Source organism: Aspergillus novofumigatus (assembly GCF_002847465.1).
Source record: "Aspergillus novofumigatus IBT 16806 chromosome Unknown P174scaffold_6, whole genome shotgun sequence".
Taxonomy (NCBI): Eukaryota; Fungi; Ascomycota; class Eurotiomycetes; order Eurotiales; family Aspergillaceae; genus Aspergillus; species Aspergillus novofumigatus.
Window position 1 is genome coordinate 1266443 of NW_020194279.1, and position 15515 is coordinate 1281957.

The 15515-nt window shown below is 50.3% G+C and overlaps 7 protein-coding genes across 7 annotated transcripts; 4 read left to right on the forward strand and 3 right to left on the reverse strand.

Annotated features, from left to right (window-relative positions):
* The first annotated feature begins 1535 nt into the window (after positions 1-1535).
* Positions 1536-4906, forward strand: P174DRAFT_410511 (uncharacterized protein). The gene is made up of 2 exons (XM_024824241.1): positions 1536-1624; positions 2286-4906. The coding sequence occupies exons 1-2, from the start codon at positions 1545-1547 to the stop codon at positions 4609-4611; spliced, it is 2406 nt and encodes an 801-aa protein (XP_024680351.1). The 5' UTR covers positions 1536-1544; the 3' UTR covers positions 4612-4906.
* A 105-nt stretch (positions 4907-5011) lies between these two features.
* On the forward strand, positions 5012-6526 carry P174DRAFT_410514 (SCO family protein). Its single transcript, XM_024824242.1, has 3 exons — positions 5012-5541; positions 5607-5931; positions 5983-6526. The coding sequence occupies exons 1-3, from the start codon at positions 5077-5079 to the stop codon at positions 6102-6104; spliced, it is 912 nt and encodes a 303-aa protein (XP_024680352.1). The 5' UTR covers positions 5012-5076; the 3' UTR covers positions 6105-6526.
* P174DRAFT_248335 (molybdenum cofactor biosynthesis protein MoaE) lies at positions 5914-6788 on the reverse strand. Its single transcript, XM_024821451.1, has one exon. It carries the CDS (start codon positions 6481-6483, stop codon positions 6184-6186), a length of 300 nt encoding a protein of 99 aa, XP_024680353.1. The 5' UTR covers positions 6484-6788; the 3' UTR covers positions 5914-6183.
* Positions 6789-7093: 305 nt separating this feature from the next.
* On the reverse strand, positions 7094-8949 carry P174DRAFT_514184 (glycoside hydrolase family 13 protein; the record flags this gene model as incomplete). The annotated part of the gene is made up of 4 exons (XM_024832063.1): positions 7094-7625; positions 7672-8147; positions 8225-8430; positions 8478-8949. The coding sequence occupies 4 exons, from the start codon at positions 8947-8949 to the stop codon at positions 7094-7096; spliced, it is 1686 nt and encodes a 561-aa protein (XP_024680354.1).
* A 2170-nt stretch (positions 8950-11119) lies between these two features.
* On the forward strand, positions 11120-12002 carry P174DRAFT_443744 (uncharacterized protein). The gene is made up of 2 exons (XM_024827906.1): positions 11120-11281; positions 11363-12002. Exons 1-2 carry the CDS (start codon positions 11193-11195, stop codon positions 11916-11918), a joined length of 645 nt encoding a protein of 214 aa, XP_024680355.1. The 5' UTR covers positions 11120-11192; the 3' UTR covers positions 11919-12002.
* A 122-nt stretch (positions 12003-12124) lies between these two features.
* P174DRAFT_433193 (uncharacterized protein) lies at positions 12125-13240 on the reverse strand (the record flags this gene model as incomplete). Its single annotated transcript, XM_024825794.1, has 5 exons — positions 12125-12420; positions 12464-12492; positions 12593-12655; positions 12913-12926; positions 13106-13240. 5 exons carry the CDS (start codon positions 13238-13240, stop codon positions 12125-12127), a joined length of 537 nt encoding a protein of 178 aa, XP_024680356.1.
* Positions 13241-14025: 785 nt separating this feature from the next.
* On the forward strand, positions 14026-15105 carry P174DRAFT_433194 (uncharacterized protein; the record flags this gene model as incomplete). Its single annotated transcript, XM_024825795.1, has 2 exons — positions 14026-14131; positions 14249-15105. 2 exons carry the CDS (start codon positions 14026-14028, stop codon positions 15103-15105), a joined length of 963 nt encoding a protein of 320 aa, XP_024680357.1.
* Positions 15106-15515: the final 410 nt, after the last annotated feature.

Here is a 15515-nt window from a genome sequence, read left to right on the forward strand (position 1 = left end):
TCGGTCTTTTTCGTCCTTTACGGGAATTGAATCTTCTGCAAACTTCGAGACTGTTCAGGCATCACTCATTGATAGGTTCGATTTGGACATGGTCGTTTTGCCATAGCCACTCTCATTGATTTCCAGGAACCCGAAGCCCTGGAAGCCGAGGGGTAGGATATTGTTGATCCGTATCACATTTTGCGATAATCTAGATGTTCCACTAGGCCTGGACTCGGTCCCGTCGGGATTCACCAATCTGCCTGATCAATATTCCGAAATGAATGCTGCATGGTGCTGGTGAGCCATGCATCGATCGACGTGAGAGGAATGACGCAGAGCCCGTGGAATCAATGAGGGCACAGTTTCCACAGAACCATACGATGTGCGCGCAAGTGCCGAGGCGCAGGTACACCATTAGAAATCGCAGTCATAAGTCAAGTATACCAGTAAGGATGAGTCGATAATTCTGAGACCGCGGATGGGTTGGGTTCCAGAACTCGAAGGCTTGATATTCTCCGATTCGTACGGTCGCCCTTGCTGGATTTCTTCGGCTCATCTGGTATATATCTCGAAGATCCCTATTTGCATCTTCAGACTATGGATGGAGTTTCCTGTGTTGCAGTGCTATCACCATAGAGATGTTGGAGGCAGTGAGCCATGCATATTTTTCATTTCTTTTGTCTCTGACGGTCGTTGAGAATCGTCTGTCGAGTCCATCACAGAGATCGTCCCTATGTGACGACTGATGCAGGGTTTGATTATCTCCAGACAGCCGCCTCGTGAGACTCTGGAATAATGATGATCGTCGATGTATTGCCGGGTACTCTGTATGTTCAGAGCCCAAGATTTCGAATGGCCAACCGACTAAGCAGATCCAGACCATTGGAATCGGTTACGACCATAGACCAACGATCAAGGGTTCGTTTCCAGCAATAAGGTAGGCCAAGGAGGGACTGATCTGGATACCATGGACGCAATTATTGAATCTAGGGAGCGACACCTTGCTGCTGCTGCTGGCTTCTGTTGCCATGAGAGTATCAATAGTCGATCACACTGAAATTAAAAATCGAGTCATCGGGACAGTCATCGAGATTTGAATTAACAGGTAATGAGAAAGAACCGCAAATCTCGTCCCTTTGACAGATTGCCAACGCATCGCCAATGCAGCACTGACGCAGTGACGCTTTGCGAGCGGGAACCAGGAATTAGTATGAGACTGCTGTCCAGCAACCATGAGAAATTAGGAATAGCTACAACTAGCGATTGCTCGCTTTCCAGGTTGGTGGAAATAGATCCTCCACAGACCCCATTGTTCTAGATTTTTAACTTCCCCAGATGGTTGACTTTAGGATCGACTTGCTAGATATTGAACGGAAACGAAGGTCGCAAATCCACAAAGTGCCAGTCAGATTGTTACACCACCGCAGTATCTCAATCGGATCCTAAGAGGACTCGACGGAATCAGAACACCTTTTCTTTTGCTTGTCCTTGTAAGGAATCTTATATATAACCTGCGAAGAACTTCTTTGTGGATAATTCCTTGACGTTCTTCCCGGGATATCATGGATCATAGTGAAAAATATCAGTGGTCTAGAAGTAGGCAGAAGTCTATGTGCCGTCCTATCTATAAACTTAGATTTATGTAGTAAAAAGAATACCTAGAGAAGAGTGAATTGGCCCAATTGATCTCCATCGAATCAGTGTTGGCGCCAGTCAGCGGTTGTTGGCCTTCGGAAAGTCCCTCGACTTTTCTTCCCCCGGCCGCCGTCATCGTGTCTTCTCGGACAACTGTGCAGCTCTCTACTACGCACTTGGACAATCTTCCAGCAGCCATTGAGCTCTGTCGCTCGACTCCATGACGCCTACGAGCCATTTCCAGATGCTCGTGGCGGTCTGGTAGTGCGCTGACCTGAGCTCTGAGGTGCGTCTTTTGCGTTGTTCGTGGGTTTCCTTGTTCCATCCTCCTGCAGCTTCTATTTTCCCAGCCATCCCATTTAATCCTAAGAGCTGTATTTCCCACTTGGACCGCACCACGCACACCCCCATTTGACCAGCCACAGTGTCTCCTAGCTCCTTCTTTCTGGGATGCTGCTATCTTCTCTTACCCAATGCTTATTCCTGTCTCCATTTTTTATCCACATTCTTCCTCGGTGAAGTCGCTCACCATCTCATACTCAGAGGCGGGTTCAAGGTGTTTGCTGGAAGAAAGAGGCCCTCCGACAAGCGGAATCTCCACTGAGCTGCCCTGCACTCGCTGACGTCGGCGAGCTCAGACTCGCAATTCGAGTTTGCTGAGAATCTAGTCGCAGTACCCTCACGTTGTCATCGCATCTCTCTCAACGTCCCCTACAGCAATCCTCAACAGTGTATCACCACACCCACGGCCCAATTGACGAGACCTACGAAGTTCACGACCCATCAGAGTTTACGACCGTTCCACGGCAACGCCAGCAGCAGGCTGCTGCTCCTAATCCTGCGCTTGATTCCTTCCTAGATCCATTAGCCCGCCCCTCGAGTGCTTCGGGAAGTCCCCGTTCGTTACGCAGAACACCTCGTCTCAACCACCGACGAGCTGCTTCAGTAGATGTTTCGGGACGATACCACCGAATAGAGCAGTCGATTCCTGTCTTGGTACAACCTGCCTCCGGCCAAGACTGCGCCCAGAACCCTACTCTACGTCCTGCGATCTCGGAAGCACGAACTGACAACGCGGAAGAGTACGATTCCGAAGGCTACGAAGAGCGTTCGAGACGAGCCGGCGAATCCTTTTGGCCCCGTCGGTCGACCCGCGTCTCCCCACGAACGGCCTCTGCGATCCTCTGGACTCTCGAAGAAGCGATTCGCAAACCCTTTCCTTTCACCACAGATTGGGAGGAAGTGAACGCGTCGATGGCTGATCTTGCGGGTGCGCCGGTCTCATCCGGACCTGCAGTTAGCGGCCGTACTCAGAATGGTGCCACTCGCACCGCTCAAGGACCAGTTCCGATCAACCCTCATCCCCCAAGCGGTGTTCGGACACCAACCGATATCATGAGACAGCGTCGGGATCGTGAGGCCCGGAAGAAGGCAGAACAAGAGGCAAGGGCTCGGGAGCAGGAGGAAGCGGAGCGCAGGCATCAGGAGGAGCAAGCCAAGCAGGCTCAACAGGCTCAGCCTTACGCTGCTGGCGTTGCCGGTGAAAAGGCCGGACAGCGGGGTGCAGCTCCCAGAACGACTGCAGCGCCCGGTATGACAACCAATACTTCTGGAATGGCCCGCCGCGCCGACTCCCAGATACCCAGGCAACCTGTACCTCCCGCCCAGCAAGTTCCTGGCGCTCAACAACCGGCTGCTGCGAAAGGTGCTGCTCCGCCCAGTACATTCGCCAAGCCACAAGGACAGGCACCTCCAGCTAGCCAACCGGACAATTTACAAAATCAGCAACAGCCACGTCGCGTTGGATTTCCGCATGCCTTTGAGCGGTGGGAAACCTTGTCTTCGCACTGGGAGGGTCTGACGAGCTACTGGATTCGCAAGCTCGAGCAAAACAACGAAGCGTTGGAACGCGACCCACTCAGCCAGCAGATGGCCCGTCAGGTCACCGATCTCTCCGCGGCCGGTGCCAACCTCTTCCATGCGGTTGTGGAATTGCAGCGCTTGCGTGCATCGTCGGAAAGGAAATTTCAGCGCTGGTTCTTCGACACGCGCGCGGAACAGGAGAGAGCCAAGGAGCTACAAGCCGAGCTCGAGAAGCAGCTCAAGAACGAGCGGCAAGCCCGCGCCGAAGCCGTCGCCTCTCTACAAAAGGCCGAGATCGATAAGACTCGTGCTGAGGAGTTGCTCAGGGAAATGCGACGAGAGCTGCAGATTTCCAAGGAAGAAGCCCGCCGAGCTTGGGAGGAACTGGGCCGCCGTGAGCAGGAAGAACGTGACCGCACCAATTCACTCAGAAACGGAGAGCCGACGCTTGTGGGAGGCGTGCAAGTTGTCCCTATGATTCAAGGCCTCTCCAGTCGACAGACCGCCATGGGCCGCACTTCTGCCCGGGAAAGCCCATACTCTACCGGCGAAAATCTCGGGAAACCGGAGGGCCAGTACTACGACGAGGCGCCCGTGTCTCCAGTCGAGACCGACCCATTCACCGAAGGAAAAGATCTTGCTCCTCGCCAACCTGCAACCACAGCAGCAGACTCACAGGAGCCGTACGCCAGCCACTACTACCCGCAGCAAGGATCGAATCTATATGGAGACCGACCAGCTTCTGCGAATGATGATCGCTCGTACGACCCTAGTGTTGCAAGTAGCGAGCAAGGAGACGAAGAATATGGCAGCTATCGTCGCGCTCAAGGCCGTCCGATCGAGTATCCTCCTGCCATGTCCGAAGAGAGCGAGGAGTACGAGCATGAACCTCATGAGGAGAGCTATGCATCGGGGTCCCTCCCAGCATCCTCGGCGCCTCTGTACACACCAACCACCGTCGACTACACCGGTTCCGGTTGGGGTGTCGGAGCGGGCTGGGAATCGATGACTCCTCGTCACCGCCATCCCACGCGCCTCAGCGATGTTCTTGAAGAGGATGAACCACGGACCACACCTAGTCGAGCCAGTCGGGCCAGTCGGGCCAGCCAGGCTAGCCGGAGTGTGCAGTGATATGTCCTCGCAATCCTGAATTCCACGACACAACCTCCTTTTCTACTCAAGCGTACATATTGCGAGCTTCCATCGCAAAATCGTCATGTTCCATTTCCACATCTTGTTACTCGCATTTCGTTCTTTCGTCCGATAAGAGAATACCTGGTTCGTTTGACGCTGCTTACCTCGCATGTTTTTCTGTTTGAATACTTTCCCTTTACCATTGTTCAACTAGAAGGTCTACATCGGACAGTTATGTAATTTTAAAATAACGAGATTGATGACCATAGTTTGAAAAATAATAATCCCAGAGCAGCAGCGAAATTAAATTATCACGTGATTTTGATATTAACAGCCTCAGGCAGCCACACTAAACCACACCTGGCATTATCCGTACACTGAGCGCGCATCAGACAATAACTGTTAACCTCCGAACAGAACTTCTAATCCTCAGGACACTCCACACAGCTCACAAAACACACCATGGCCTCATCGGTACGACCGGTTTCCCGCATTCTAGGCCGCCTAGGCCGGTCTGGCATCTCAAACCTCGAGTCCAGCTCCCGCATCCCACCACAGAGAACACCCGCCCTGCTCTCCAGAAGCGTCCTGACAGCGCCGAAGCCAAATGGAATTGGAATTGGACGTGCCGCCTCACAGCAGCGAGGGTTCTCGACCTCCCCGGCTTGTCTCCGCGCCAAAACGATGGGCCAGCTGCGCGCGCGGAACGCAACTGGTCCGTTCTCGTGGAAGGCGGCGCTGCTGTTTGTGCTGACGGGCGCGGGGATGGTCGTTTATTTCCGGGTTGAGAAGGAGCGGTTGGAGCGGAAGCGGATCGCGGAGATGAGCAAAGGGGTTGGACGGCCGAAGGTTGGGGGTCCGTTTACGCTGATGGATTTGGATGGGAAGGAGTTTACGGCGGAGGATTTGAAGGGGAAATATAGTTTTGTATGTGGTCCTCCTCTTTTTCTTTTGCTTGGGGTGAAGCGGCGGTGCTAATGTGGGCTTGGCAGGTGTACTTTGGTTTCACTCACTGTCCTGATATCTGCCCCGATGAGCTGGATAAGATGGCCGAGATTATTGATCGGGTCAAGGAGGCGACCAAGGGGGAGAATATCTTCCTGCCGGTGTTTATTACGTGTGATCCTGCGCGCGATACGCCCCAGGTTCTGCGGGAGTATCTGAAGGAGTTCCATCCAGATATTACTGGCTTGACAGGCACGTATGAGCAGGTGAAGCATGTGTGCAAGCAGTACCGGGTGTATTTCAGTACACCCAAGGATGTGAAGCCTGGAGAGGATTACCTGGTGGATCATAGTATATACTTTTATCTGATGGGTGAGTTTCTCTTTTCTTTTATGTCAGGTGAACGCTGCTAATGTGATACAGATCCCGATAATGATTTCGTCGAGTGCATTGGACGGCAGGATACGCCCGAGTCGGCATCGAAGCTGATTCTTCAGCACATCAATGACTGGAAGAGAGAGGGGAAGCCCTTGAAGCGGGATTGATCTGTCGTATCTTCGTTGCTGCGCTGCGCTGTACAAAACTAGACTGAGCTTGACCTGTACCTGTACATTAGACCTGACCTCATAAATCCACATCTCTATTTTCCCCCCTCAGTCGAAGATAATAATCTCCCCTCTGCATCCCTCTCCCTATTCTCCCTCCACTCCATCCCCCATCCACGAATTCCTCCCTCTTCCAAATCTCCACCTTCTCTTTCACCTCCTCCAGCACCTCCTCGCCCGCCTTCCACGCCATCCCCCGATGCCCCGCACTAACCGCAACCACAATCGACGCCTCCGAGATCGGAACAACCCCAAGCCGGTGCGCAATATACACCCCCTTTAGATCGAACTTCTCCGCCGCCCTGGTAGCGATCGACATGAGCGATTTGAGCGCGAGAGGCGGATACGAAGTGTAGCTGAGCTGGGAGACGGCGCGGTTTTCAAAGGTGTTGCGTGTTGTGCCGAGGAAGAGGACGTTGGCGCCTGCTGCCGGGGAGGAGGTATGTTCGAGTGCGAGGGTGGGATTCAGCGTCTCGTAAGTGAGTTCGAGATGGATGTTGTGGGTTGGGGAGTTGAGGGTTCGTGGGTAGGTGGTTGGGTCGAGGTGTGGGGCAGTGAGGGGGTAGTTGATGGTTGCTCTTGAGGCGGTTGCGTTGTCATTGTTTGTATGTCGTTGCGTTTGGTGGTTGTCGGTGGTTGATATGGACTGTATGGAGATTGGAATGAAGGTGAAGGTGAAGGTGAAGGGAAGTTGAAGTTTGTCACTCCGGAGATCAAGAAGCTGGATATGCTTATCGCTTATCGGTGCGGGGAAGCATTTGCAAATCGCAATGGCTATCTCGGACTGAGTCGACTGACAACTTTCGAGGCTTTCGAGAATTGAGGCGTGGTCTGCACGTATTGTTTATATCATAGGTCTAATTCTACTCTGGTCTATGGAAAGGTCGTTCGACCATCGCTTGCTGATATCAAGCCGCGTCACAGTCCCGTTACTCCTGCACAAGTACCGCAACCGCTTCATACGGTTGAAGAGACCACTTCTCTCCATCAAATCTCGGTGACGCTTTCTTTACTTCTTCATAAGTGTTGAGAAGCACCTCCTTTACACCCTTGATGCCGTTGGCAGCAGGATTCCACTCCAGCGTCTTGTCCGTAAAGTTGCCCACAACTAACGCCTTCTGGTTCTCATATTGTCGAGTATACGCGAAGACCTCCTGGCTATCGCGGTCCACCGTCTCGAAGTTACCGTACACGAAGACATCCAGATATTTTTTGCGAAGGCCCAAAACAGACGCCCAGTAGTGGTACGTCGAGTTGGGATCGTTGACCTCTGCCTCGGCGTTGATGCGCACATAGTCCGGATTGACTGACATCCAGGGCTTCACATTGGGCCCTGTGAAGCCTCCATTCGGTGCCCGGCTCCATTGAACTGGCGTGCGCGCGTTGTCTCGTGATTTTTTCTGATACTCCTGCTTGGCAATCTGCTGCGCTTTAGTGTCGAATTGCTTGGTTTTTAGCAGTCTGCGTGCGTCAGTCATATCCATGAATAGGTACGGTGAGTACATACTCATGCCAATGGTTGAGGCAGTCAATATCCTTGTACTCCTCGATTCCCCATTCCACTGGCACATTTCTCATGCCTAGTTCCTGACCCTGGTAGATGAACGGTGTGCCAGCCTGGAGCGTTAGAATGGTAGCGAGTAGCTTGGAGGCTACCAGGCGGTGCTCCTCCTTTGCCTGGGTGTATCGATCAATCGACCGCGGCTGATCATGGTTTTCCCAATACAGAGCATTCCACCCATCGTTTTCATACATGAACTTCTCCCATCTCTCAAAGAAGGCCTTTAAATCAGTAAGCTTCCAGCTTCCGGGCATGAACTTGTCGAATTCTCCGTGGTCAATATCCACATGCTCAAAGTTGAAGATCATGTTGATCTCGTTGCGGTCGAACCGGACAGCCTTCAGAACCTCCTCCGTGTCTTTGACGAAAGGCATCTCCCCAACACTGAAAGCGTCATATTCTTTCAGGATCTGGCCCAGACCCTGTAGGTATTCATGTAGGCGGGCCCGTTGGCGTAGTATTTGTCGGCCCATTGCCAGATACTTCGGGGATCTTTGACATCGGCGTCAGGGAAGCTCTGCTCTTTGCTGATAAAGTTGATCACGTCCATCCGGAATCCGTCCGCCCCCTTGTCCAGCCAAAACCGCATAATGTCGTGGACTGCCTCGCGCACGGGTGGGTGCTCCCAGTTGAGATCAGGCTGTTCCTTGGCATACAGATGAAGGTAGTATTCATCCGTGAGCTCATCGTACTGCCAAGCGCTTCCTGCTTCCGTCAGTATTTCATTGAACCCTTTGGCCAATGGAGCATACCTTGAAAATGAGAGATCCAGTTATTTGGCGGATGACGCTTTCCCTGCTCATCGTACCTTGGCGGCTTCCATATGTACCAGTTGCGATACGGGTTATCCTTTGAGCTGCGGGATTTCTTGAACCATTCATGCTGGTCGCTCGTATGGTTGACCACCAAGTCCATCAAAAGCTTCATTCCTCGCTTGTGGCATCCCTCTATTAGCTTCTCCACATCCGCGACCGTACCGTACTCGTCTGCGATGCTATAGTAATCGGAAATATCATAGCCCATATCCACCTGAGGCGATTTGTAGGACGGACACAGCCAGACGATATCTACCCCCAGGTTTTTGATATAGTCGAGCATGGAAATGATGCCGGGAATATCCCCAATGCCGTCATCGTTGGAATCTTTGAAGGAAGCTGGGTAGATCTGATAGACGGAGCACTCCTTCCACCAAGCACGGTGGATCTTGCTGCTGGGTTTGGCCATCTCGCAGCACACAGCGGTCTTGGTTCCGTGGACGTCGAGAACTCCTAGTTCTTTTACAATTACTGTTGTTCTTGTGAGGAGGGATTGCTCAGTCTAATAATGCATTGGCGTTCACCGCGGGGCAAACAGCGATCACTGATGCGGAGAAATTCTCGGTGGGTTTCTGCTGCACCGACCAGTCTTTATGTAGATGGACTCCAACGAGGCACATTATAGGAGGGCTAAATAGGGAAATTATGGGTCGTACATGCTGATCGAATGATGATGCGACACGGAGACCTGGTCCGGTGAGACACTGCAAATCACCTCTAGTTAGCTTTAACCATCGAAGGTTCAAGGAGGGGCTTCCTGGATACTTCATATACTTATAAGAGCCTAATTTTGAAATGCTGTCGAAAGATACTTGAAGTTTTGAGATCATTCCATTCTCGTCTATGTCTGCGATCGTTTCCATGACCGAGACTCGTCCAGTTGTACATGTTTGGGGCGCACAATATCTCACGGGGCGACTATTGTTGTCCTGTTGTTTGGACATTGTAGGAGATCATTGCAGCCCTGTTGTAAAACTAGTGTTGACGTCTTGGATCAATATGAGTATTCATTTGTGCCACGTTATACCGTTCAACGTCCGGGAAGCAGACGCCCTGTGGTGCACGAATCAGCAATGGCGTTGGAAGCATTTCTCTGAAGGAGTAATAAACCAGGCGAGCCAATTGTAGCAAATCTGAAGCTCTTCAGACAGACACGAGAAGCTAAAATAACTGTAAATACAAGATCAGTCCATGGCCAGGCGCATCTCCTCAGGAACAGGCCAGGTAGGGGATACACCCGCCAGTACCACAAGAATAATCCTAAGCAGTAGTTTCGTTTTACTATGGGATGCCTGAACAATGGTCATGCAAGAAATGTCAGTCAGTTGTGAGAAGAGCAACCGGTTCACCTTCGGTCCATGCAGATTGAAAACATTCAACGGAATCCTGACAGTCAGCTAATGTAGTCAAGGTTGAAGCTCTGGGTCTCACATCTTCTGATTCAATATAATGTCACGGTGGTAAACAAACAAGTACAGGAAAAGTAAAAGTAGTTGGTATACCTGTCTCTCAGGCTTATTGACGCCGACTCAGAATCTGTTGTGGGAAAAAGAGTGGAAGCCGAAGCTTGGTGATGCTTCACTGCTCAATGTTTTGTCTGTTCTGTTCCACCTGCTGCGTCAAACGCGAGTATTCCGGCTTCTACACGCTTGCAAAACAGGCCAGAGCATCTCGTCTAAGGTACATCACTTCGTCTGTCGACAGAGTGCTTGCCTCGTCTCTATTATAGATCCTCTTGTGGGATACCACCAGCCCAACTACCACTATTGCCTCAATTCCGCATATGTGTTTCTACTACTGTGAGCGTCTCTCTACCCTCTGCATTATACCCAACGAGTTACTGCTGACGCCATTTGTACTGACACGTTTCTCGCTCAACAGCCGATTCGCCTCTTAACCCATCCTTCGCCGACGTTGACTCCTTCCCGGCTCCCAATCTCGCGTGCAACAGACTTGACTCGTCAAAGAACATTATGCATGGGATGTAAACATACTAGTTTGGCAGGCAGTTGTTTCTCTTCTGATTGCTTTAGAAACCGAAATTGAGTCCGTATGATTCAATATTGGCAGTTTAGAACCATGTTAGATTCTAATGGGTACAATGTTACTCATGTTCATAATTAACCCATGCATACGTTGCTGGATACTGAGATCACAATCGTTGAGAGATGATTCGATTCCAGCTCGTAGTCTGTCTCGTTGGAGGCCTTCTGGCTAATTCCTTTTAGACATTATCCAGTACATTGTCAATTAATTTCAGTATGTATTATCTTCAAGCTCCATGGTGATTGTATCGTAGTAGATCTTTAAGACATGAAGCGGAATATATATATATTAGGCTAACCGAAATTGACTTGGACTATGCCTGCAGGATTGTCCCTGCCCTCGATCTAGAACCCGGACGTTTTGTGTCAAATATATTGCTACCCTGTCCCTTTCACATGCCTCTATCTATATTTTGGTGCGTTGTATGCACCTAAGATACCAGGATCAGCATAGCCTATCAGGTGTCGTCTCACTGATATGGCCACTGACCTGGCAGCGAAGGTCAGATCGCTACAAGAACCCCTCTAGTCCTATTGCAAGAGTATTTCATCCTATAATTTGCTCTATTGACGAAAATTCTATTCCTACAGAAAACATAGCCTTACTATGTATCTTTCTACATCTCTTGCCGGTTGGGCCTACTCCCTACTTTTAGCGTCCCCGAGTCACGCTGATGCAACAACAAATTCCCAAAGGTACAATCAGCAAGCAACTTCTCGCATATGACGTAAATGCACGAAACTAACATAAATGCAGCCAAAACGACAGTTCTGGAGAATGTACTCGCCCCCTCCCAACAGTTGCAACTTCTACTCGCAATGTCTCGAGCCTCGATACCACTGTGGACAATCAGGCTATCCGATTGGGTTCGGCCAAAAATTCTGTGACAAGTCTCTCGTCTGGAGACCCAAGATGAGCGCGTCCGGTCAGGAGTGGATCACGAAGACGATGCTCTGCCTGCAGGAGGAACTAGTTCCCTTCGTCAACGGTCCAGAATCGCAGACCTGCAGTGAACTGAAGCAATATGCCCTCGGCACGCATGCCGAATGCTACGTGAAGAGTGGTGTCTGCACTCTGCCGTTTGAGGATTGGGGGAAGATCCTAGAAATTGTCGGTCCGGCTTTGATTTCTGAACCGGAGAATTTCAAGTCCGCATTTGAGACTGCCGGGGACTGCGTGAAGCTGTATATCTGGTTACTGGGCAAGATTCTCCACGGCTCTACGTCTTCTCTAGATTGGAATGAATTTCTACGGCCTCCTGTTGGTGCGCAGATTGGAGATTGGGAAGGATGGGTCGGTTCCCTGCAACCAGTAGACCTGACTTATATTTGATGTGTACAATAATGAGTAGATTTCCGACGAATCTGGGGCATAGCAGCAGCACATAATATGCCGATGGGCTTTTGACAATGAATGTCATACTTGTTTGATGTGCCTTGTCCTTCCTATCTGCAGTCCGACATGTAATCTGAATACTGGAAGGTTCCTACTAGAGGATCTTGTGTCAAGAAAGATTGCGCCTTAAACTCTGCGATTGCTCACGTAGCATGAGAGGTAAACTGGATGTATTCATCTCCAATGTTGGCCTTGAGATGGCCTCCAACTCCATGCCTCGATGAAAGACCGACGTTGTCCAGCCTTCTCCGGCGTACACTCAACACCGCAAACCCTTCCATGTCAATTATCACGCTGTCCACCACTCGATTCGGTGCAATGGTCTTTCTCCCCATAAACAGAAATCGCCCCAAGCTCCTGAGATTCAACCGCTGTCCGGTCCACGCAAGCCCGCTAACGTCCCCCGTATAAGTAAAGCCGTAGCGCGTGGGGAAAAAATCTATATATATATATAAGCCATGTTCTTCACTTCCGGAGCACACTGAAATCCAATGCTTGTACGATTAAGTAGCTCGAGAACATGTTAGAGAGCTCAGCTTATGCAGATTAATATCCCATCACCAACCTCTAATTTCAAGTCAACGTGGCACTTGGAAGACCTAGTCACTTACGCGATGTACCCTTCCTGCTTCATGTACATTGTAACGCGATAGGGGGTGATTGTAGCAAAAAGGCTATTACTGTCAGGTAGTCAGGAGGTCGAGGAAGAATTCTTGATGTCTATTGCTCTTCGAGGTGGTCTGCTCTGCTTTGACCAGGTTTGATAGATCACGGGTCTGGCCAAAAGTCAGCTCTGGAACCGAAGTATCAGCCGATGCGAAAGCATTTAGAACGGAAGTAGATCCATATCTGAAGTTACTTTTGTACTCTCATGAAGGTGACCATATCTGCATGGAGTGTATTGTTGTGCGCGTGTCTTCAAGATTCCTACCTTATTCGGTTGCCCTCTATTAAGTTAGTATTCATGATCAGGGCCCGAATAACGTGAAGGACGTTTGCAGCCATGGCTTACCTCCATAGTCATGTAAATATCCGAGATTAGATCAGTAAACCGACGACGAACAGCACTATAGAGCGAAGAAATAGCATCGCAAAAGATGAAGCAGACTGATTCTCGAGCATACCATGAGGTCCATGAAAGCCACGGATAATGCATGAGCGGTGATAATAGAGGTATAGTCTTTGGGATTTGAAGCCTCTATTTCCTGAATTCTCTTGCGGAATGCTTTAATCTCAGTCTGTAGCCTCCATATCAGCATTTTGAAGATGATAGCGTAGCATAATAGCATTATGTTCTTTGCTTGACTTGAAAAGTCTTTCAAGTCTAGGCAAGGCCTTTATATATGGTTACTCCCTATATATAATACTCAAATACAGATCAATCAAGACAACCCCTGCAGCATATGCACAGCTCGTAATGAAGCATAACGTACCTACGCTTTGATCTTTTCCACCTTCATGTCCTGTGCTGTCTCTCCCATCGACTATCTCCTGCTAATGACAACAGCATCATTCACTATCGAGATTCACTTCTACGTGGATATAACCTTTCCGAACCGCCTGATGTCCAGAAACTGTTTCTTGAGATGGGTCAGCCGGGTGGTCTGAGTCAAATCAACGGAGTATTCCGTGAGTTTATTCACGGTACGCCCCATATAGAAGGCTCTCGCACTGAGAAGAACAGGGAAGAGCCGTCATTGTCTCTTCAGGAAGCATATCATTCACGTACAACGCTCCTCTAGGGATAGCGCCCACCTTCATCGACCTCTCCAGAAGTGACGATGACAGAAATCTCTGCATTGGATATTCACGACTCCAAAAGATCAAGCGAGATAGCTGTTATAGCGCACTCTTTAGCGACAAGATCTCAGGTATAAATTCTCCCTTCTTCTCCTGCTTCTGCTCCTCTTTCTCTCTTTCCCTCCTCACCCCTCTTCGCATCGATCTTCTTCTCTTCCTTGTTAGAATCTTCTGACTCTCATCCGTCAACAACATCTTCGTTCATACATCCCTTCTTGTGACGACTTGTCAAGCTTCAGTCACAATGAAGTTCTCCACTCTCGCACTCGGCGTGCTTGCTGGTATGGCAGCTTCTGCTGCTATACCTGCCTCCGTCGTCGATGGCATGAACCTCTCTGACCATGGTCTTGGTACGTTCTTACCTCTTGTGTTTTGTCTTAGCCCACTTGAGTCTCTTTCCTCTTCTTCCCAACCTTCCAAACAATCGTCTCATCCTACTAACCCCTTTTCTCCTTCAATATCAATAGGCCTTGTCAGCGCTGGTGATCCTGTTTGCCACAAAAATTCTGACTGCGGTCCTGGCGTTGGTTACTGTTACAAGGGCATCTGTGTTGCCGACCCTCCAAAGAAGCGCAACGATCCCGTCTGCCACAAGAACTCTGACTGCGGTCCTGGTGTGGGCTACTGCTACAAAGGAATCTGCGTTGCCGACCCTCCCAAGCTCACTCGGGATGATGCTTCTATCGTTACTTGCCATTCTAACAAAGATTGCTTCAACGGTCTTTGCATTGCTGGTATTTGCCATTGGGGCATTGGAGAGAGTTCCGCCTCAAACACTGCGAACAAGAATTCTGCCTCCCTTGTTCAGACTTCTGAATCTGCGGATCCCGTTTGCCACAAGGACTCTGACTGCGGTCCTGGCGTTGGTTACTGCTATCATGGCATTTGTCTTGCGGAACCTCCCAAGCTTACCTCTCGTGACGACCCCAACTGCCACAAGAACTCCGACTGCGGTCCAGGTGTTGGTTACTGCTACCATGGTATCTGTGTCGCTGACCCTCCCAAGGATGCTCGTGAAGCGTCGGCCGACCCTGTCTGCCACAAGAATTCCGATTGTGGTCCAGGCGTTGGCTACTGTTACCATGGCATCTGTGTCGCTGACCCTCCCATGCTTGCCCGTGATGAACAGACTGATCCCGTCTGCCACAAGAACTCCGACTGTGGTCCCGGTGTGGGTTACTGCTATCATGGCATCTGTGTCGCTGATCCTCCCGTTGTTCCTCGCGGCGAAGAAGCCGATCCTGTGTGCCACAAGAACTCCGATTGCGGTCCAGGTGTTGGCTACTGCTACCGTGGCATTTGCCTTGCTGAGCCTCCCAAGTGAGGAGTTCTGTCAGCTCGCTGAAAACAAGTGGTTGTTGCTGGTGAGCTTTCTTCTCTTGGCTGACATGACGACTTCTTGCTAACATGGTTGTGCAGATGCAATGAACTTACCTTGTCACTTTTGTGCTTTCGACACCTACACAGTGCTTCTCTCCCTGTTTTTCACTCATGGTTAACGTCGCTCGGTGGATGACTGGATCGTCTTTGGTGGCTTGATGTTCTATGGGTGGTTGAATTTGGGGATGAAGATTGACCATTTACTGGCTCTACACTTTGTCACAGTCTACTTCGGCCTTCTGAAAGTAGATTAACGAATTTTATGACCTTATCTTTTACCTTTTGTTTTCGTTGTGCTCTGGGTAGATCGTAGTATGACCCTATACTTGCTCGAGTTTGGCTTTGTCGGGGCGC

Excerpts from the sequence above, each read along its gene's own strand:
- P174DRAFT_410511 (XM_024824241.1), top strand. The coding sequence starts at position 1,545 with ATGGATCATAGTGAAAAATATCAGTGGTCTAGAAGTAGGCAGAAGTCT. Across the intron at positions 1,625-2,285 it reads ATCTATAAACTTAGATTTAT|TCGCAGTACCCTCACGTTGT; the intron begins GTAGTAAAAAGA and ends CTGAGAATCTAG.
- P174DRAFT_410514 (XM_024824242.1), top strand. The coding sequence starts at position 5,077 with ATGGCCTCATCGGTACGACCGGTTTCCCGCATTCTAGGCCGCCTAGGC. Across the intron at positions 5,542-5,606 it reads TGAAGGGGAAATATAGTTTT|GTGTACTTTGGTTTCACTCA; the intron begins GTATGTGGTCCT and ends TGGGCTTGGCAG. Across the intron at positions 5,932-5,982 it reads TATATACTTTTATCTGATGG|ATCCCGATAATGATTTCGTC; the intron begins GTGAGTTTCTCT and ends AATGTGATACAG.
- P174DRAFT_248335 (XM_024821451.1), bottom strand. The coding sequence starts at position 6,483 with ATGTCGATCGCTACCAGGGCGGCGGAGAAGTTCGATCTAAAGGGGGTG.
- P174DRAFT_443744 (XM_024827906.1), top strand. The coding sequence starts at position 11,193 with ATGTATCTTTCTACATCTCTTGCCGGTTGGGCCTACTCCCTACTTTTA. Across the intron at positions 11,282-11,362 it reads GCAACAACAAATTCCCAAAG|AATGTACTCGCCCCCTCCCA; the intron begins GTACAATCAGCA and ends ACAGTTCTGGAG.